We start from the raw sequence: 20,325 nt of genomic DNA, 5'->3' as shown, positions 1-20,325 counted from the left end.
TGTCTCCGCCACTGCTGCAACAGCAAAACCCAATTGCTGATTGCTAGAACCACTAACATGACTGTACAGTGTCATCAATCATGAGGTGGCCATATTAAGGTTGTAAGATTTTATATATGTTTGTAAGTTGATAGGTGTGGTCTCTGTAACAGTAGTCTTTGTGTATACTCTAGCTATGTGTAATCTTGTTAGTAGGATGGCCAAAAATACCACAAATCAGTGTTCACATGTGCAGTCACTATAGCACATAGATTATGCAACAGGTGAATAGAATGCTATTCTTGCATGGGAAAAAGAAATTCTTGTTCATTTTATTGTTATGCTTTTGAAAACTACCTAGTGGATTAATCAATATACTGTACTGTTGTAACCAGCAGTCATTAACCACAGCCATCAAATTAAACTACTAAAATTGTATGGCCTAGTAACTGCTTTGCATGAGCACATGATTCTGAGGCCTGTAGCTTGCACTGTCATGTAGCAATCCTGTCAGACAGGCAATCAACAATTCTATTGTATTAGGTATAAAAGGTTGCCAGTTTAGTGTCTTCCAAGTATACTTTTCACTTGATTAGTCTATAGACAAAAGAGCTAGGAGATAGACAGTTGCAGCCAGATTTTGCTACAATAATTTTTCTAGATTTAGTAGTGTAACAAGAATGATGTCATCATTAAATTTACCTACCCTCAAAGAAAGAAGAAACAAGTCTAAGATAACTACAATGTATAAGATAATTAATGGCAATCTAAGTATACCTATAAATGATTTTATACCTAATCATCGTCCATCAAGGGAAGGATATTATAAACAGCTTGACACTCTTATAATATAATAATTTTCCTTTATCCCTTCTACAATCAGACTCTGGAACACACTCCCCCCTTTGTGATTCACTCCCCTACCTTAGAGGAGTTTTGTACTAACCTAAACATTCATTATGATCACACCTGTGCACAACAATCTTTGATTTCTGCACGGTAACAAATATAATAATAATAATAATGTAGTTTATTGCACAACTACTTATAATAATGATGTACATGCAAGACTTAATGCCTTCAGATTTCACTCACATTAATCGTAACTGCATGGAAAGTCTTGGTCCTGCTGCAGTTTTGTGTTTAGAACTTTGGATGGGTGCTTACCTAACTGAAAGGAAGAAAAGCAGTCTGCAGTTGCATGGGCATAAGACTAGTAAAGTCTACTATTATGCAAGAGCCAATTACAAGTATCTAGCTACACTATAGGGTGCACAATATCTGTACACACTGAAACCAAGAGTTCATAATATTGAGGGGAGAATATTATAAACTCTCACTCATATTCATATCACTTACGTACTTGTGAATTCCTACAAAAATTTTCAAAGGAGTAGCCATGCCAGATTAGTATTATTAGATTATGGACAAAACAAAAAGTAAATTAAATGTTAATAGGCTAAAGGCCTTTTAGTCTGTCCATCTGATCACGATTATTCTTAAACTTGTTTAACTATCTGACATAATCACATGTTGGGGGAGGGAGTTCCACTGATTAACAAATCTATGGGGTCTGATAAAACTCTGTTCAGATGGTTAACCAATTGCAACTTATATACATGTATCTGTCATTCAGTTGCCTCTGGTAGTACAAGGAGCATAGGTTGAGGTGGTGTAATCATGTTTTGTATGGTGTTTGAGCTAGTTCTGGAACTGACTTTGTGGTTCTTTGTTATATGCACTCTAGTTTATCATTGTTCCTTGCTAAATAAGGATTCCAAATATTTGGCCAAATGTGGACAAACTAGCTAATCCATGTATGCCCTACTAGCTAGAAGATTTGCCCTTTTTTTAGTCAAGGAAACTGAATCAGCTAAGAAAGGCTGTTTTTCAGCTGTGCCCTGAGAGCACAATAAAATACATGATAAGTACATACATATATACACACAAAAGAAAAATTAGCTACATCACACAATACAATTCTTAAAATTCATCGACAGTTTTAGCATGTGCACCATACAGTGCTTTAGATAAGCTGTTCTAAATGGCTGTCCCCTAAACGCCAGTGACTGCTTAATATAATTAGTCATCACACTAGGAACAAACAATCTGTGTACATTTCTACCAGAGCGACCAGTGACATCCACAGCATAACAGAAAATTCCATGTAAATAAGGAGGAAAGATCTTATTAACAACTCTAAAAACCTGTAACACTGCATGAAAAATACGCCTTTCAGTTAGAGTTGATCGCAAGTTAAGATTATTGGAAGAAGGCAATGATGAAGTAAATTTAGAATGAAGTCTCTCCAGACGATGAGTACTAGTAGAGTTTGATGGTGACCACACAGTATCACAGTAATCCAAAACTGGTAGTATATAAGCTTGACACAACAACTGAATAACAAGTAGCTACGATTTACAGCATAAGGTTTCTGCTTTCTAGAACATAATCCGAATGAGCTTGCCAAGTAAGATGTTGATCTAGATATACACCTAGATACTTGGTAGTACTACAAACCTCCTGTGTGGAATCAGTGAAAGTCAAGGGTGAAATATTTATAATTACTTTTCTTTTGTTACCTATGAAAATTGTACTGACACGGAGGATTACAAGAGTCCACGTACACATCAATTACAGTGGGTATCGTACTACCTCACTCAGTCGCTATATATATAGACTATTCCCGTATATATTGGTGGCTAAGGTGATGGCGGGTTGGTTGGTGATGTTTTTATTTGTTGTTGGGATGGTGACTGGTGATTAATATGAACCAAATTGGATTAATTGTATGTGTTCTAACATCATGGTGATATTTGTGGTCTCCATAGTTCACAACTATGGAGACTACAACTAATATCACTGAAAAGATATCACCATGTTAAAACACATACAACGTAGAGCTACTAAAAATACATCTTAAATGACTATACTTCATCATACAAATCTAGACTGCAATAACTGAATCATTATTATTATTATTACAATCTACTGTCACTTATGTATACCTACGAACTTCATGACCTAATGTTCTTTATAAAATCACCAACAGATAGCTAACTAACTTTAATGTCAATCATCATCACTTTTGCTAGCAGTACTATATGAGGTCTGGAACCCACCAAAAGTTCATAATAGTTCACCCAAGGACATCAAAAGCAACTCAGCACCATTTTTACTTTTAACAGAATCGCGAGACTTTATAACTGTTTACCAGTCTTAGACATATCATTATCTACTATAGACCTTATTCATTTAGAACAGTAAGCGCCCTCTGATGTCACGCGAAGCCATAAAAGGCTCCCTATTTGCCATGGTGATGGTCTTTCGGACGCCATTTTGAGTTCTAAAACTGGGCGAGCACAACGGTTGCTATCATGTTACCATAGTTATGGTACTGCAAATGGCGAATTTGGCGGAGAATTGTGATGTTACTATGGTTTTGGTACTGCAAATGGCGAATATTGGCGGACAACTCCTTCGCAACGGATTGTAAGCGCTATGAAATTAATTCAGTGAATAAGGTCTATAACATAATCAAGCATCACATAACTAACCAGTGGCGGATCCAGGGGGGTTTCATTGGTTTCCACGGAAACCCCCTTTGAAAAATGATTGCGTAACAATTAAATGTTTTAATTATCGCGGCGTGCGTCTCGATCGAGATACTGTAATTAGAGCAGTCACAGTAGCTACTAAAGTAGTGTGTAGGAAGTTTTTAATATATTTTATGTACTATTACTAGGCTGTGACCTTTTTTTTTTTTTTTTTTTTTTTTTTTTTTGGTCTCACCTTACCAAACCAGACGATGTAGTGCAAACGTTTGCGTATCTCATGTCAATATATATCTCCACCTTCTAAACTGGAAACCCCCTTTATAAATTCCTAGATCCGCCACTGCTAACTATACTTCTGGACGAGTCATTTTACTGCCGGCCGACAGCTTTAATTCAGTCTGAGCCGGAGAGCCTGCATTGACGTACCATTTTCTATGCGTTGCTCTAGGGAACCAATCCCACCAACTTCAATCAATTGTAATTATTAGTATAGCTGTAATAGTGTAAGTAGCGTGTAATTGTAAAATAATTTGTGTGTATGCCAGTGCCTATATTTTCCCTGGCTGCGCCGGCGGGTGGCCACAGTGCGTTAAAAAGCATTTAAAATAACTTGAATAAATAAATAAATAAATTACCTTCGTGGTACGACGAGGCAAAATTTGGGGAGTGTAGTCTCGCGTGGCCAGACTGCTTTTTCTCCGCACGGCGCTAAGCGCCTGCATGCCACTCAATCGAGAAGCGCCATGCGGAGAAAAAGTGGTCTGGCCACGCGAGACTATGGGGAGTGTACTGTGTTCCCAGCTTCGCCGGGGAGTGAGCAGTTCTGGGACCGCTGGCAAGGAGACAAGCCAGAGAAAGAATGTGCAGATTTCATGACTGAGAACTACCCCGCTTGCACCAGGATTTTCGTATCATCCGCTGATCATGAGTTTGCGCCCGGCCCAATGTTCCGTGCAGAATTATTTGGTCCTGTTGCATGGGCCAAACTATTTTCAAAAGCAGGTACTAAGTAAGTAGAACAATTGTTAAACTGGATTGCTTGTCAACTGTAAGTCAGCAACATGCCTGCAAGATTCTGCCAGATGAAAGCTGGATCCTTTTTCCTTGCTTGCAAGAAAAGCTCTCGCAATAGTCCTGCAGGATTTGTGCAGGAAAAGGTCTTTTTTTGTTGTTGCAAGATCTTGCTCTTTTGTTCTTGCAAGATGGTGGGATTCTGTCAAAAATGACTTTATAATTAGCTAATACTCGATCAGTGGGTATAAAAATAATTAAATACAAGAACAGAAATTGTTACAGAAAGAGAGAAAAGTCAAACAAGTCAGCATGTAACTGTGATAGAGCACATTAAATCAGTACATCAAGGATCTATGGTCAAACATTAAAGCCTAACACTTGAAATGTCACAGATGGTGGCTCTATTCAATACATATCTGCCTGTATGATGGTAGTATAAGTAGAAAAGCTGCTACACAATAATCTACCGTAATTGCTTGCCAGGAATTATAATTATAGTAGCTGCCTTGAAGTACAGTATACATTTATGCTAGAGCAATTGTACATTCATGACTTACAGAACTTGTATCCATTGAATCAGTTTTATATTATTCTTTTTAAAAATTGTATTCTGTTATGAATGCTCTATTAGAGTAGTTTGACTGTTCTATTAGAGTATCTTGATCTTTATAAAGGTCTTGCATACCCTTATTCCATTTTTGAGGAATCAATGTTTACATTGTAGTGATACAACCTTCCCATTTCTTCTGCTGATAGTCTGATGTTACTGTTGTAAGCCCACAAACTCAAATTTCAGGTGATGGTTTCTTTCTGGAACCCCAGAAAAAACCCTCCTAAATATGTCATTGAGTTATAAATACTATATGGATGGCTGACTGAAACTTTAATTATTACCAGTGGAGTATACAGCTTTACCAGCTAGTTACATTTAGCTGTGTCTATTATTTCTCATAGGCTATTGTTTTTTGTATTGTATTAGTGCTTTACAGTGACCAGCACTGAAGGTCTGACAGCAACATGTGCAGCAGCCTTAGGATTACCTAACCTAATTTCAAGGACTTAGACTTAATGACTTATAGCTGAAAAATTGTAACAGAAAAGGGGCCAAAGTGAGGAAAAAAATCCCTCCAACCCCAGGATTCGAACTGCAGGTCACCCAATGTCTAGTCGGGGCCACACTCAGTCTCCTCCAGGAGGGATGGATTTTCTTCCTTAAACCTAAAGTTTTGGTATTCTATTAGGCTGACTGTTGTATTAGAATCTTTTATAGTGGTCCGGTTAATGGCACTACTGCTATATATCTATGTTAATAACTTTAAGTTGTGTTGTATAATAGACGTGAAATACATCACGTAAATATATGTTTTCCTCTTTGAGGTATTATGTATCATGACCTTCAATGTGGGGTTAAATTTGATAGAAACAAGCACTAACAAATAATCAATCATTCTTGTCCAAACACTAATTTTAAACACTGACAGTTAAACTGAGGACCGAAAGGACAGTTCCTGCGTGCAGCCAACAAGTGTTACAGCAAGGGCCCTCCTTAGAGGTAGGCAAAGTGGGAAGCTGGCCAGGACTCTAGGATTCGGGGGGGGGATTTAATTTGCTAACCACAAATCACACGTGCAACAAAATGTAAGGTAGTAGTAGCAGCAGGAAAATGTAGTTTGCCATACTCAGCTTAGTGCATGATGTATCACGTTAGCCTACTCACACCATAAAAATTATAATTGCAGCTGCAGTAATAACTAGTGGGAAGCCATATTGATAGTACTTGTTTAACTTTGATAAAGTTCATTGATTCTCATCCCATGAAAGTTGCAATAGACTGCAAGCAACATGCATGGCCGGCATACCAGAATTTAAACTAGAGACTCACCATTTGTTAAATCACAACAATGGAAAGGTGATCAAAAAATTTATCAGTAAGCTAGCTAGTTAATGATGCCTATTAAAAACCAAAATGTTTTATTGCAGTCATGTCTGAAATTGTAGGTATATTGTATTGACCAGCAAACATCATGAGGGGTTCACCAATTGACCATCCAAGTACTCATGGAACTGGAACAGTATGGACTCTGGCCCACACAGGGACCTTGTTGGTTAGTGTTCAGCAATTGCGATCATGTGTTAATATTTGTATATGTAATAGGACGGATGGCTGTGGTATTCGGGATTAATAGTGCGAGCATTGTAAACAGGAAGGAGTAAAATAGTGCGAGGCGAAGCCAAGCACTATTTCCTTCCTGTTTACAATGCGAGAACTGTTAATCCTGAATACCACGTCCTATTGCAAATTAATACGACAACCATAGCAACTGTTACTAGGCAACATAAATTCAAAAATAACCACTGCAAAAGACCAATCACACTTAGCAACCATTGCCTGGCAACCGTTGCTATGGTCTCAAAATGAGTTTTGCCTTAGCAACGGTTACCTAGCAACCGTTGCTAAGAAACCACATTGTGTTATACCTTGGGGCATCTATCACTATGGTAACAATAGTTGTCAAGTCGGACATTTACTTCTAATAGAAACACACCGCACTATTCTATCCAATCAAATTAGTATTATAGATTTTTGTCAAGGGACCTTGACAAACAAGTGTAATACTAATTCTATTGGCTAATCGCTTGACGTATATCAATATAATACATCAAGCTGCTATTGAGAGTATTATACAGTAACACATTCAGTTGTTGGATTAATCAGTAAATACTATAAACCACAGGATGTTATGCTTCCACAATTGCATGAGATAATCAATGGTTATAATCCTGGTCAGATGGAGATGGAAGAGCCAGTGATACTTACTGGAATAGTACTGAGTTTTTAGCATGGTCGTATATTGAAAGGTAGATAACTTTGATTTCTAATGAAATAAATTTTTTTGCCTATGTATGAAATAGAAGAATTTAACTGCTAATTTCTCCCACAATTCTCATTGGCGACAATCACTACTTTCAACATCATTACAAAAAGTGCAGTGACCATCACTACCTATGAATCATGAGTATTGTCGAAGAATTAGCAGTGGGCTCCACTACTTTAGTAGTGACATTCACCACTTTGTATCTCACAGGACACAGGTGTTATGAGTATATAAGAATCTTCAATACAGCTCAGGGGCATATGCAGGAATTTTGAAAAGGGCTTTCCACTACAACTAAGTGACTGTTATATTAGAGGAGTTTATATTGCCTGACTGCTTTATTAGAGTATATCAATTTTTTTTACCAAAATCATAATTCAGAACAATGCTATACAATTGTGCTATCATGTGAGAAACTATTATTTAGCTAAAAGTTGAATTCCTTAATGTTTCTAGAATCCAAAGGAGTTTCCTGTACCCCCCTGTTATATTGTAGGTATGATAATGCATATGTGGGTGGCTGTGACTGCTTTGTTAGAGTATCTTGATCTCCCGCCATAGACTTGAGTGAGTGGACTTGAGTGTTTGAATATTTTAAATATTATTATGTGCCTGCCCTGCTGTTTTCCATTTTGTAATAATTTTTTTGATGCATGGTACCTACAGCTTCAGGGCATACCCAAAAAATGTCCATTTTTTATCAACACAACACATAAACTTAGTCCTATAAAAAAATAGCATTTTAATGAAAAAAGAAAGTATTTGCCTTGCTCAAACTGTGGGCAGAGAAACAAGCTCAGCCCAATCCTGTTACTGATGCAGCATTACCATGTTAAACAAACAGCAACCTCTGATTCGGTGGCCCTACTATCTCCAGACTGCTCCATTATCCTAGAACCTATCTGCCACATCAATGAACATACACATGACCCAGGGGATCATAAAAAAACTATTAATGAAGTAGGATTCCAGTAATGAAAGTAGCAAAACAAGATTAATGAATGATGGTATATAGCTATGTGAGAAATCCCTACTTTAGCATTGAACAGATGTTGGAAACGTATATTATGACTGCTGAGGGTGGAAGGCATTTTGCACAGTAGGGATATCCTAAATAGCAGGATGTAGAAATCAGGAAACTTTTAAATTGTTGGCAGGCAATTTTCTAGTGTCATGCATGTGGTCTATGTAGCATGTGTGATAGTATTACCTTCATTGTAGGATCATGATTGAAGATTAATGGTGAAGCCATCTATAGCTCGAAGCCATGGAAACATCAGAATGATTCTATAAACAAAGATGCTTGGTTAGTTACCACTGTCATTATTTGATATTCCTGAATGCTGCTATAGAACTATGGCAACACTATTGGGATATACTGGAAGTATTACAGGTTTTTGCAATTGAATTAGTCGCCTTTGCAATTGAATTCGTCCCGTTTGCAATTGAATTCGTCCCGTTTGCAATTGAATTCGTCGGTTTTGCAATTGAATTCGTCGGTTTTGCAATAGAATTCGTCGCGTTTGCATTACGATTCGTCATAAACAAAACGGCTCCAAGAAACCAACCCGTTCATTAAGAGATGAACTATTTACGCCTTGGAGAGTTACACTTGAGACACTAGAAGTTAACTGAAGCTGGTAGTACGCGAAGTTGATAGCTGTCTGACAAGTTAATTAACTTGCTCGCGAGTGACCACACCCATCACGAATGGCGTAGTAGAGTTTGGAATGTTGCTGGATAGGCTGTAGAGGAAGAATTATTGCCTTATAAAGAGTTGTTTACTACTGTTGTACTTGAACAAGTTCTTGTAGCAGCTGCTACATCATGTTTTCGTGTTTGCTCCAGCTGCCATTCTTGTTACGGACGAATTTAACTGCAAAAGCGACGAATTCAATTGCAAAACCGACGAATTCAATTGCAAAACCGACGAATTCAATTGCAAAACCGACGAATTCAATTGCAAAACCGACGAATTCAATTGCAAACGGGACGAATTCAATTGCAAAAGCGACGAACTCAATTGCAAACGGGACGAATTCAATTGCAAAGTCGCCGAATTCAATTGCAAAAACCTGTAAGATTAGCTAGCAAGATGGCAATAAAGGCATCAATGCCACCCTTCCCTACCTTCCACCCAACACACCACTGCAGTGGGCCTGGACCCTGAAATTAGAATCTGCAAATGGCCCATCCTCCACTAGATAGCTGGAACAGTAAACAACAGAACATTCTGCATCTATCTAGGCTTTAAAATATTTATCTGGTCTAATATCTAGTTTTTGTGTATAGCGCGTGTAGTAATATTTATATTTGATGTGATTTGTAAGCGCATGTGATATAATTTAATTTGATTGATTTTAAGTCACTGAGACTTAAATCGGATTGGTTACTTATCACTTATGCCCGCCAAACTTGCATTGGACAAAAAGGCTTGGGAATGGGCCTTGAAAAGAAGCCTTGATGAAATATCGGAAGAAGACATCAACACAGCTTATAGAGTTAGCTTACCCTCGTGTAAGCCAGGGATCTGCAGGTATACTTGTGCAGCTGTGTACCGTGTGTTGTTAAGCACGTGCGTCCTTATCGTCTCTCACGCTTTTAAAATGGGTCTAGCCATGCGAGACTGTGTTGTCCTGTGTCCAACCTAGTCATATAAATAATTGATAAACGGGTAACCATTTTGTATAGGAAAAATTGCAGTGGTAATCCAAACTGTCTTAATCACCTTCAGAACTTTCAAGCAGGTTAGTAAACACTTTAGTTTTGTCTTGCATGTATTTGTATGTACTAACAGATAGTCTAGATGATGATGGTGATATTAAAGCAAAGGTAATTTGATGTGGTAGTGAACTACACATACAACTGTATTTGATTTATGGTTGTAGGAGACTTTTGTAGGATTACGCAACCTGGGATCAACTTGTTACGTCAATTCTCTACTACAAGTAAATGACATTTCTAGCTCAAAAACATTCAATGCTTGCTTACAGGTCTGGTTTCACAATGATCGATTTTGTTCCACACTATTCTCATACAATGCCTTTCCTGACATAAGTGCTGTCCACAGCCATGCAGTCTCCATAGGTGATACGTCTGATAATGAAGCACCCAAAAAGAAGCTAAAATGTGATGGTTTAATAGCTACTAATGCAATGCAACATCTACAGCTGTTGTTCACAAGATTACAATATTCTCAGCAGCAGTATGTTACTATTACAGGTGTTACAATATACTTGTGCGCCTGTTCCTTACTTTCAGATATGTTGATCCTATTGATTTTGTAAACTCGCTGAGTTTAAAACACAATGAACAACAGGTATGTGTTGATTTCTCAGGATCAAGTTTTAAGAGTGGATGTGTACTTCCTTTATAGGATGCACAAGAATTTAGAAATCTTTTCCTTGGCTGGCTAGAGAAGATATTACAGGTATTAATATTTAGTTGCCCACTGTTATTGTATGGGTATGTTTAGGGAAAATTAAATCTTACTAGTTTTATTAGGGATGAGTTTCGGGGCACATATGATTACATTACGACGTGAGTCAACTAGGTTTCCTGAATGCGCGTGTAACAGTGCTATATGATGTATTCAGCTGTTCCAGCTGTGGTAAATCGAGTGCAGTTCAGTCAGACTATGGAGAACTGGAATTGAATGTTCAAGGGATGAAGAGCATTACTGACAGTTTGTCAGACTTCTTCAAAGTTAGTTTGTTTGTTTGTTGGAACATGTCAGTGCACCATAGCCACTTCAGGAAGAGACCCTTACTGACGATAACCAGTACTATTGCCACCATTGCCGGGGCAAACAAAATGCTGTAAGAAAAATCAAATTATCCACTGTTCCTAGAGTGCTGAATTTACAACTCCTTCGTTTCGTCTATGATATGTGAGTTTAATAATTAGCTGTAAGCTATTAATTTGTGGTAATTATTAGGTCACTGCTTGCAAAAGTGAAGGTTTCCTCTCACATCCTATTTCCTGAAAGTTTAGATCTCTCATCATACTGTTGTAGAGGATCAGCATTTAAATTTCACTTGACAGGAGTCATCATTCATAGAGGGCCTACTGCATATGCTGGACACTACATCGCCCATATTTTAGACAGAAAGGTTAGACACACAAAATTAATGTCTAATAATTGTACATAACGTGAATGTTCTATTGAATTCAACAAGTGCATGATGTACTGTGTCTTAAATTAAAACATGGCTCAAATACATATGCCAGGTATTTCATCCCAAGGCATAAAATATGAGGAATCCACCAAGTTAGTACTTACAATAAGGTTGTACATCCCCACTATGGTACTGGTTATTTTAATAGAACATACAGTTAGAGAACAGTCAGTTTTCAGATTGTGAGAATTAAATCGACATTATTACATTTTGTAGAATGGCGAGTGGTACAGATTTGATGATGAACATGTCAGCAAATTGAACATGAAGCACCTTGGGGAAGAAGATGATGAAGCAATGATAGGTATTGGTACTGTTATTGTGTGTGTTGTAAACTACCGTGTTATGTTAGGGTTATCAAGCAAGAAGAAGCCAAGATGTCCTAAAGGGAGTCATGTTTCAGCTAATGCTTACCTGTTGGTATACACAAGAGATGATGATACTGAGCACATCAACAGAGGTGTGAGGACACTAGGCTGGTATACATATATAATATAGTTCTATCGATACTCTGTTGATGTAGTGGAGGCACCTGCTTATTTACAAGAAGTCATTACTGGAGAGAATGAAATATTTCTTGAGTCTTTAAAACAAACAAAAGCTGAAATGGTAAAAATTTGATTTGTGTGTTAGCTAGCCTACTCTTGAGAGTAGGAAGCAAGTGTGTTAAAGAATACTGAGTCAATGAAAGCAAAGAATGATATATTTTCTTCCTTATCTCACACAAGTGAGCAGCACACATTGTCACACACACATGTACATGCATGCATACATGCACGCATACACACACACGCACACACACACACACACACACACACACAAAACATTGTTCATACACCCATGTGCACACATGTAGTCACTGTGTCTTGTAGGTGGTAGTGAGTATGAGTGGATCAGTACAAACTGGCTGGTGGCTTGGCTGAATAGTACCAACCCTGGCCCTATTAATAATGCCCAGTTCTTGTGTGAACACAAACTGTTAGTGAACTCCTTGCTGTATGTAAATTTTATTTTGTTGTATAGAATTTCACCAGAAAGTGTAGTGAAGTTGAAACGAGTTGACTCTAAGGCTGTAAGTTCATTGTACACTGACATGGTGGTCTATGTGTTTGTTGCTACTTTGATGAACTTTCATTGTATACTTTAAAGGTAGAAGCTCTATACTCTCAGTACAGCAGCACTGACACAATCAGACTATCACGGTACACATCTCTTATGTTAAGTTGTACTGTTCATTAACCATCATTGTCAGGTCAATGGTGTGCAGGAAGTGTGTTATTGACAAAGCCAGTCAGTTACAGTTAAAACTGCAACTCAGCAGTGATTACAAGAGGCTATGTAGCCTTACTAAATCCAGGTACTTTTCTATCCCACTTAGTAAGTGCTGGTGATTCTTGTGACACAGCTCAGCTGGTGAGTATTGGGTTGGTAAAAAGTCTCTTCGAAGTTGGAGGAGATTGTATCAGATGAACAAAAATGCTGATGAGGTTATTATCCAAGAGGCATCATGTGAGCAATCAGCTGAAACTGATGACAATATCACAGCATTTAATGAGGATTTACTGTGTTGTCATGGTAAAGCATGACTGTTGTTTGTTAAGACGTGACAATCCTGTTGTACGTTATAGGACAGCTATGTGCTGATGCTAATAAAAGACGTTTGGTGTCATCCGATGCATGGAACATCCTTCTCAAGTATTTTCCTAGTGCAGTGTCATTCACCAAAAAGATGCTTCCATGTCCCAACTGCCTGGTTGGTGTTTGAGACACATTATGTAGTTGTTATCATAACGTACAGGCCTCACTCAATCATGCTGTAGAAGAGCACCAGTTAACTAAAAACTGTGCTATTCGTCAGAAAGAAGAACTGATAGAACTGTACCTCAACAAGAACAGACCTCGACTAGACAAAGTTCAGTGTATATTACAGTAATTGTTTATATACTGCTACATTATAGATCGAGTCAGAAGTATATGCAGTGCCTATGAGCTTTTATGAAGATTGGTGTGCCTTCATCAAGTATTTTATTGTAGTTGAAGTGGTTGATAAAGTAACATATTGTTGTTGTAGGACTCCTACAAAGAATGGTCCACCCACAACTTTGGATACCACCAGCCTACTGTGTCCACATGGTGGCTTCCTTTATGACCCTAGTCTTTTCGATAATGGTGATTTTGAGAAGTATGACATCATAATTCTGTCAGCATTCACCATACTGTGTTGTAGTATTGTATTGGTATGGCCTGAAGAATGGAAGTCACTATTACAATGGTACACTGATGAGGACAAGCCAGTGTGCCTACTGGTAATGACAGATCAGGATACTGTCCAGTACACCAGCTCACCAGGTATATCTTTTAGTATGGTCTGTTATGACAAAATTTTGCTAAAATTGGGACAAGGCGGATTAAAGCACCAAATTTGGTACAGTGATTCCTTAGGATGTATAAACTGATTTCAGAAGGGGTGCCACCATGAACTCACCCTGCACCCCTTTGTATGGACAGCTAATTTTGACAGTCCGCGGAATTAAAACTCACTACATTTACTGTTTTGAATCATTTGTTTTCCTAACCACATTCCCAAAGGTTAATAGTTCCTGTTTGTGAATGAGTAGTCCATGACATCCCATAAATATTTTTATTAAAAATAATATCTTTGTGTGAAAGATACATGGCCTAAACAAAACTATTGGTTTAGCAAAATTTAAAATCGCTAAAATTTAAACATGGCTATTCATGAAGGTTTTTCACAATAATAGCTAGTTACTTATTTTCTGTCATTAGCAACATCTTTGTTTCCACTACACCAGCTGAGTACTGTACATTTGCACAGTTCTATTTGCTGACATACATTGCTGTTCTGTTATTGAAATTCTTTAAAGAGTTGATAAAATCAGATAGTCCAACTGATTTTGTAATGAATTTCAATAACAGAACAGCAATGTATGCACATTTCATTAGCAAATAGAACTGTGCAAATGTATAGCTAGCTATAGCAAATTCTGGCTGTAGTTATGTGCGTAAAAGGTTGAACCTGTTTACAACCTCAAGGGGTCAAGTATCCAGGAAACTGGTGTTCTGTGTACAGTACTCAGCCGGTGTAGTGGAAACAAAGATGTTGCTAATGACAGAAAATAAGTAACTAGCTATTATTGTGAAAAACCTTCATGAATAGCCATGTTTAAAATTTAGCGATTTTAAATTTTGCTAAACCAATAGTTTTGTTTAGGCCATGTATCTTTCACACAGACATTATATTTATGGGATGTCATTCACAAACAGGAACTATTAACCTTTGGGAATGTGGTTAGGAAAACAAATGATTCAAAACAGTAAATGTAGTGAGTTTTAATTTCGTGGACTGTCAAAATTAGCTGTCTGTACAATGGGGTGCAGGGTGAGTTCATGGTGGCACCCCTTCTGAAATCAGTTTATACATCCTAAGGAATCACTGTACCAAATTTAGTGCTTTAATCCGCCATGTCACAATTAAATCCATAAGGAACCAGACTATTTTTGGCTATGTATATTAGAAATATATTGTGTGTTGTATTAGAGTGCTGCTACCAGTGTGTCAGCATAAGACTAGCTAATGAGCATGCACAGGCTAAAGACTTTGGTGAAGCTGATATTTTTGTCTACAAATGTGAAGCCAATGATGATCCGGTATGTGTGTCTATACAAATGTTTATATGTGAGAATTTGTAATACATTACAGGCACTGAAGCTGATGCAGACCTCCAAACTCTCAACACGACGGTAAGGATCACAAACCTCTAACTGCACACAGCACAACAAACTATCCTAATACAGACAAAGAGTTCCTGTTGGTTCATCCAAACTCAAAGTGTCATCAACCATGACACTAACAGATTTGAAGTTAGAGGTCAGTAACCATGACAGCAATCATCATTATGTGTACCTGTTTGACTTGATTCAGATCATGAACCTGTATGCTGCTAGTCCTAATGATCAACACCTGTGGTTAGGAGATGTGGAACTTGTTGATAAGGATAAAATGTTGATGCAGTTGGACATCACACCTCGCTGCATTTTAGTGTTAAAAGTTAGTGTGATCACTGCTAGTCTTTGTGTAGTGTGGAGAAAAAAGGTGGCCAAATTACTAGCCAATTAGAGTTAAGTGTAGAACACAAGTAGTGATAAAGGTCTAATGTTAAAACTTTGTTTATTATAGTTAGCTGTGTTAATAATCATTCTTGGCCACTCCATATATTAGCTCTTTCTGTTGCCATTTACTTTTACCTTTTTAAACAGCCAAGCTGTTTTGCATGAAGGGATACATATCACTTATTTTTGTGAATCAAATAATTATTGCAACAAAAAGTAACACAGTAGAGTAAAGACATAGATGTCATTCATGAAAAGCTCTACTGTAACCATTGTTGCAGAGAAATGAAGTAGTAACTTACAAAAGCATGTGAATATTCTTTAGAGCATCTGACTGCTCTATTAGAGTACTTGATCTGTTGTACAGGCATTGACCAACAACCACCCCCTTTTCCACCACCTATACTATATGCACTGAAAAACTTCATAGCTGACTGTACTAACGTGGTACAGATGTCTGCTACATCCTGCACACCAGCCTCTTGATGTATGACTCACTCACGTGAGCTCACAGGCAATTAAACAACAACTCTATGAGGGTGCCAATCAAAGCTTTTCTTATGCATAATTAATGTTGCAATGAACCCCAATGGTTTGATATTACATGGGGTGACTGGAGACATTGTCACGAATGAAGAGCTTACTGCAGACAGCTATGGTGTATTCAAGGTCAGATAGCAAAGCAATAAAAGACAATAATTAGAGTGTAATCATATGGCTTCATATGAAGAATAAAATGTTTGCTAACCGACTGGGTATACACAACAAAAGAATCACTCAATTTCCTCAGCACTGATTTGCTGTGACATAGTACAGATACAAGTATTATTTGTGCTGATATCAAGCTTGTCATATGCAGTAAAGATCGCCAAACCATTGCCACATGTAACTCCAGTAGTGGCTCGTGCTTATTTTGGTGAGGCATGCGCTTTTGCCTTCTAACTCACTACCATGACTTGATATACCGTATAGTGGGAAATTTTCAAGATTAAATTTTTGAAAAATTCTAAAATATTGTAACAATGTGTTTTCGAATATGTTTTTAGCAAGCAATAGTTATTTTCCGGCTTTGATGTGACAATCAAAGAAAGTATAGTTAGCTATAAATGAAGTTAGTGAGTGCATGCATGCATAGTTTTTGCTAATATCAGTTAGCTATAGGCCTAATGTATTATAGCTATAGGCCTAATGTATTATAGCTATAGGCACTTGGCCACACACAAGTAGCTAGCTATATACGTACCTATACCACGCATATGAGCGAGCACGAATGACACCATGAGTCTTGAAGCCTATAAGAGCCCGAAATTTCTAGGAAAGACAGCAAATAATTATCAGCAATAGACGGGCTGAAAAAACGCCATGTACTTTTATAGCTATGGCTCAATCCGCAGCTCGATCAGCAAGCCACTGAATTTAGGTGAAGTCCACCAAATAACATGAAGGAAGACCCTAGGGTAGCTAGACGAGATTCTATCCAAGCCAGATTTGAACATTTATATTGACTATCAAAGCAGCAAATTCTAGTTATGTACGTGATCAACACAAACACTGTTAGCTTCCTCCATGAATTAATAATGTATGGTGCAGCACGGTAAAAAGGCATTGTTTTGAAAATATTTTTTCGAATTTTCGATTAAAGTACTCCTTCAAAAATTTATTACAGATTTTGCACGTTGCTTCATCCCATTCAAATACTCTAATAAAACATACACTTTTTGGAAAAACTCTAATTGAGCAGTCATTGGATAATGAGAACCCAAACATTAATGAGTGTTTAGTGGGTCTTCTTAATGCAAATTATTGGCAACCAATTATTTATTGCAGCCAATCTTTGTGAATTTTTTAAAAACCTATTTACCTCGAAAACTTCAAGCTGGCTCCCTTGCTGTTTATTTGGTTTTCTTTATCCAAGGTTGATGAGGTGGGGTCAGACTCACTGATGGGTGAACTCATAAAGGACATTGCAGCTAATAACACTGGTATGAATACACTACACATGTGCTAAACAAAGTTCATATTATGCATCGTTTATTCTAGATGTAGAAAGTGGATTTAAAGGTACAGGACTAGTTACACAATCATGTATTATGTGAGAAGTTTTGTGTCTTCTTTGTAGGTACCATATTGATTAACTGACTCATCATCATTACTTGTACATAAAAACTGTAATTTTATTTTGTCGTTTTGTGACTTAATGTAGCTCTAATTCTCCTAGCCTAATACATGAAGAATGACACACTAATAACTTTCACAATATGTTTACCAACCGTGAAGTCTTGTTTGTTCGTTAACAGCTTTTCACACAGAAGTTTTACTTCATGTTTTTTAAAAAGAATTTCTCTGTTTAGCCTGTTTGTGAGCACATAATGTTGTCCAGTAATTTTTTTAGCCAAGCATATAAGTACCTTTCCATTTGAGACTGTAATTTCCGGTGTTTCTGCTGTGCCACTTTTATTTCTAGATCTGACTTTAACATGTTTCTAAATAAACAGCATGCAATCAATGTTAATAGAATGCATGTGCATGCACACAAACACACATCTCCTGACCGTTCATATTCTTCATATCTTTGCTCTGCTTCATTCTGAAAGCGTATTGCAACTTGTTTATAAGTAGGTGCAGGTGGACTACACTGTGTTAAGGAAACTTTCTAACATGTGAAGTTTGATGAAGGATACGGCAGAGCTTTGACTTCAGTTCTGGTGAGGGCTGGTCCAGTCCAACCACCATTACTTTCACAAAGATGGTGTATTGACATGTAATGTTGTACCAGTGGACTACGGCCAGATATGCTAAAATTAACTCTTTCATAAGTAGCCCCCGGACCAATGGAGTGAGACTGCAAAAACTTATGGTACACTTAGGTGGGTATGTTATTTGTATCACCTCTTGGTGTTGGCCTTCTGGTGTTTTTGGCTGACGACCCACTGCAGTTCCATCCCTCTTAGCTGCAGACTTGAAGTGCACAACTGCAGATTTGTGAGGGGACATTTCCTGCTTTAGAGTCTGTAGAACTGAAAGCAACAACAGCTGTATTTTATGGTGTAAGGTAGCCCATTTTACACTCACTGTCTTTTTCAGCTGATGCACTCTTAGGGAGTGTCTTGTCATCTTGCTCACTACCAGCATGAAGGTATGGGTCAAGTGCTTCCAGTGGCCACTGCATCCAACAAGATGGTAAACTACGAATTCCTATAAAATGGAATGACACGAGGAGAGTAAAACCACTAAACTGTATGAAAAAAAATGATTTATTACACACTTGTCTGACACACAACTCACCCATGGTCCATTCCAAGGTTATACTAGCAATGTATTGCTTAAAACCATCAGTGAAGGATTTGTGAGACTCCGGGAAGCTATGACAGAATGCACTGTACACAGCTTGAGCTAAACATGATGGGTACCACTAAAGGAAACACACAGACCTCACACACTCTAATAGAACAGTCACCACACTAACCTTGAAGTATTCATCTTTGTGTTTTTGTGAAATATTAGTGATCAGTACCAGAAAGCTTTCTGCAACCTGATCAAATATTTTAGCTTGCAACTTCACATCAGGCTGATAGGTTAATACAGTGATGCAAATAGGGTGAGCTACTAGTTATACTTTACCTTGTATTTTTCCATCCATATCCACCAAAATGTGTTCTAGATGTTTGCTTACCATTTCCATCAAGGAACAATAGTAGAACTAACCTGAAAGACTGCAATTGAAGCTTCAGAGTAGTAACTCTTCTTCCAAGACTTGACCAAGGATTTCTACATGCAGAGAAACTTAAAATACATTAAAGCACTCATTTTACTGTACAGGAAATTTCTGCTGCTTAGTGACAAGGTCCAAAATCTGTAACGCCTCTAACTGAAAAGGCAACGGAATGGTTAACATTTCAGGTGATATTCCTGGGAATACAGCATTCTGTTAAATAATAAACATAGACACCATTAGAATAGCTACTAGCTATTGTCACCTCAGCAATCTTCTCTTCAACAACTTGCTGTTTGTTGTCCTGTAATATTCTCATCAAGACTGATTAACCTATGCTCACCATACAGCATACCTTGCTTGAGTGCAAACCTTCAAGCGTCTTCACATCAAAAAGCTGTTCTAAGAAAGCTACAAACTGTATTACAAAATTTAGCAAGAAAAGGAACTGGTAACTTACTATTACGAGGTAAATTACTGAGTCCTCCAGATGTGCTCAGCTTAATGTGTCTTGGTGTATTTGATAGAAAGAAATCTGACAGATAGGTCATGTTGGTTTCAAGCTCTGCCAATTTCTTACTGACTGTGTCGAGAAAGTTTGAGTCATATTCTAAAAAAGATGTAAAAGTTACTCTTACTATGAATCGGGCAAATCCCCCCCCCCCCCCCCCCCCTTCAATAAATTGTATACAAGATCGAGATACTCTAATAGAGCAGTCAATTACTCTAATAAAACAGTCACAATGTTCATGAGGCAGTGTAGCTTACCTATGAAGCTATAAATAGGATATAACATACGTGATATATTTGGTAAAGGATAACTAGCTATTATTGTTGTTGTGACCTTTTTTTTTTTTTTTTTGTCTAACTTTTTTTTC

General features: G+C 37.6%; 2 protein-coding genes across 4 annotated transcripts in view; one reads left to right on the top strand and one right to left on the bottom strand.

Moving 5' to 3' along the window:
- The first annotated feature begins 9,806 nt into the window (after nucleotides 1-9,806).
- On the top strand, nucleotides 9,807-18,011 carry LOC136262431 (ubiquitin carboxyl-terminal hydrolase 48-like). 2 transcript variants are annotated; one of them, XM_066056698.1, is made up of 32 exons: nucleotides 9,807-9,962; nucleotides 10,118-10,173; nucleotides 10,224-10,258; nucleotides 10,315-10,374; nucleotides 10,420-10,631; nucleotides 10,688-10,745; nucleotides 10,803-10,856; nucleotides 10,902-10,966; nucleotides 11,023-11,131; nucleotides 11,182-11,315; nucleotides 11,364-11,538; nucleotides 11,821-11,908; nucleotides 11,957-12,064; nucleotides 12,128-12,213; nucleotides 12,259-12,331; nucleotides 12,477-12,582; nucleotides 12,628-12,676; nucleotides 12,754-12,806; nucleotides 12,857-12,961; nucleotides 13,010-13,179; nucleotides 13,233-13,357; nucleotides 13,403-13,516; nucleotides 13,563-13,624; nucleotides 13,676-13,786; nucleotides 13,832-13,953; nucleotides 15,164-15,273; nucleotides 15,326-15,366; nucleotides 15,421-15,493; nucleotides 15,548-15,673; nucleotides 17,651-17,717; nucleotides 17,776-17,796; nucleotides 17,855-18,011. In XM_066056698.1, the coding sequence occupies exons 1-32, from the start codon at nucleotides 9,829-9,831 to the stop codon at nucleotides 17,872-17,874; spliced, it is 2,922 nt and encodes a 973-aa protein (XP_065912770.1). In that variant the 5' UTR covers nucleotides 9,807-9,828; the 3' UTR covers nucleotides 17,875-18,011. The 2 variants fall into 2 exon arrangements, with proteins under 2 accessions (XP_065912770.1, XP_065912769.1); XM_066056697.1 differs by having other exon boundaries at nucleotides 17,776-18,011.
- Nucleotides 17,750-20,325, bottom strand: part of LOC136262433 (protein FAM227B-like) — a 3,395-nt gene continuing 819 nt past the window's right edge. For both annotated transcript variants that reach the window (XM_066056701.1, XM_066056700.1), the window contains 15 exons: nucleotides 19,908-20,057; nucleotides 19,803-19,858; nucleotides 19,713-19,751; nucleotides 19,553-19,660; nucleotides 19,441-19,503; nucleotides 19,357-19,392; nucleotides 19,202-19,303; nucleotides 19,021-19,147; nucleotides 18,808-18,930; nucleotides 18,625-18,752; nucleotides 18,417-18,577; nucleotides 18,288-18,365; nucleotides 18,144-18,218; nucleotides 18,006-18,087; nucleotides 17,750-17,954 (listed from right to left, as the gene is read on the bottom strand). In XM_066056701.1, coding sequence (XP_065912773.1) covers nucleotides 17,910-17,954; nucleotides 18,006-18,087; nucleotides 18,144-18,218; nucleotides 18,288-18,365; nucleotides 18,417-18,577; nucleotides 18,625-18,752; nucleotides 18,808-18,930; nucleotides 19,021-19,147; nucleotides 19,202-19,303; nucleotides 19,357-19,392; nucleotides 19,441-19,503; nucleotides 19,553-19,660; nucleotides 19,713-19,751; nucleotides 19,803-19,858; nucleotides 19,908-20,057 — 1,373 coding nt within the window. In that variant the 3' untranslated portion in view covers nucleotides 17,750-17,909. The remainder of the gene's footprint in view (nucleotides 17,955-18,005; nucleotides 18,088-18,143; nucleotides 18,219-18,287; nucleotides 18,366-18,416; nucleotides 18,578-18,624; nucleotides 18,753-18,807; nucleotides 18,931-19,020; nucleotides 19,148-19,201; nucleotides 19,304-19,356; nucleotides 19,393-19,440; nucleotides 19,504-19,552; nucleotides 19,661-19,712; nucleotides 19,752-19,802; nucleotides 19,859-19,907; nucleotides 20,058-20,325) is intronic.

The sequence above is a fragment of the Dysidea avara genome, chromosome 7, assembly GCF_963678975.1.
Source record: "Dysidea avara chromosome 7, odDysAvar1.4, whole genome shotgun sequence".
In the NCBI taxonomy this organism is placed as follows: domain Eukaryota; kingdom Metazoa; phylum Porifera; class Demospongiae; order Dictyoceratida; family Dysideidae; genus Dysidea; species Dysidea avara.
The sequence above is the reverse complement of the archived record's forward strand: the minus strand, read 5'-3'. Positions and strand labels throughout refer to the sequence as shown.

Bases quoted from the DNA above. Each gene is read 5' to 3' on its own strand.
- LOC136262431 (XM_066056697.1), top strand. From the start codon at position 9,829: ATGCCCGCCAAACTTGCATTGGACAAAAAGGCTTGGGAATGGGCCTTG. The intron at 13,180-13,232 runs GTAAAGCATGAC...TGTACGTTATAG, and splicing joins GGATTTACTGTGTTGTCATG to GACAGCTATGTGCTGATGCT. The intron at 13,517-13,562 runs GTTCAGTGTATA...GCTACATTATAG, and splicing joins ACAGACCTCGACTAGACAAA to ATCGAGTCAGAAGTATATGC.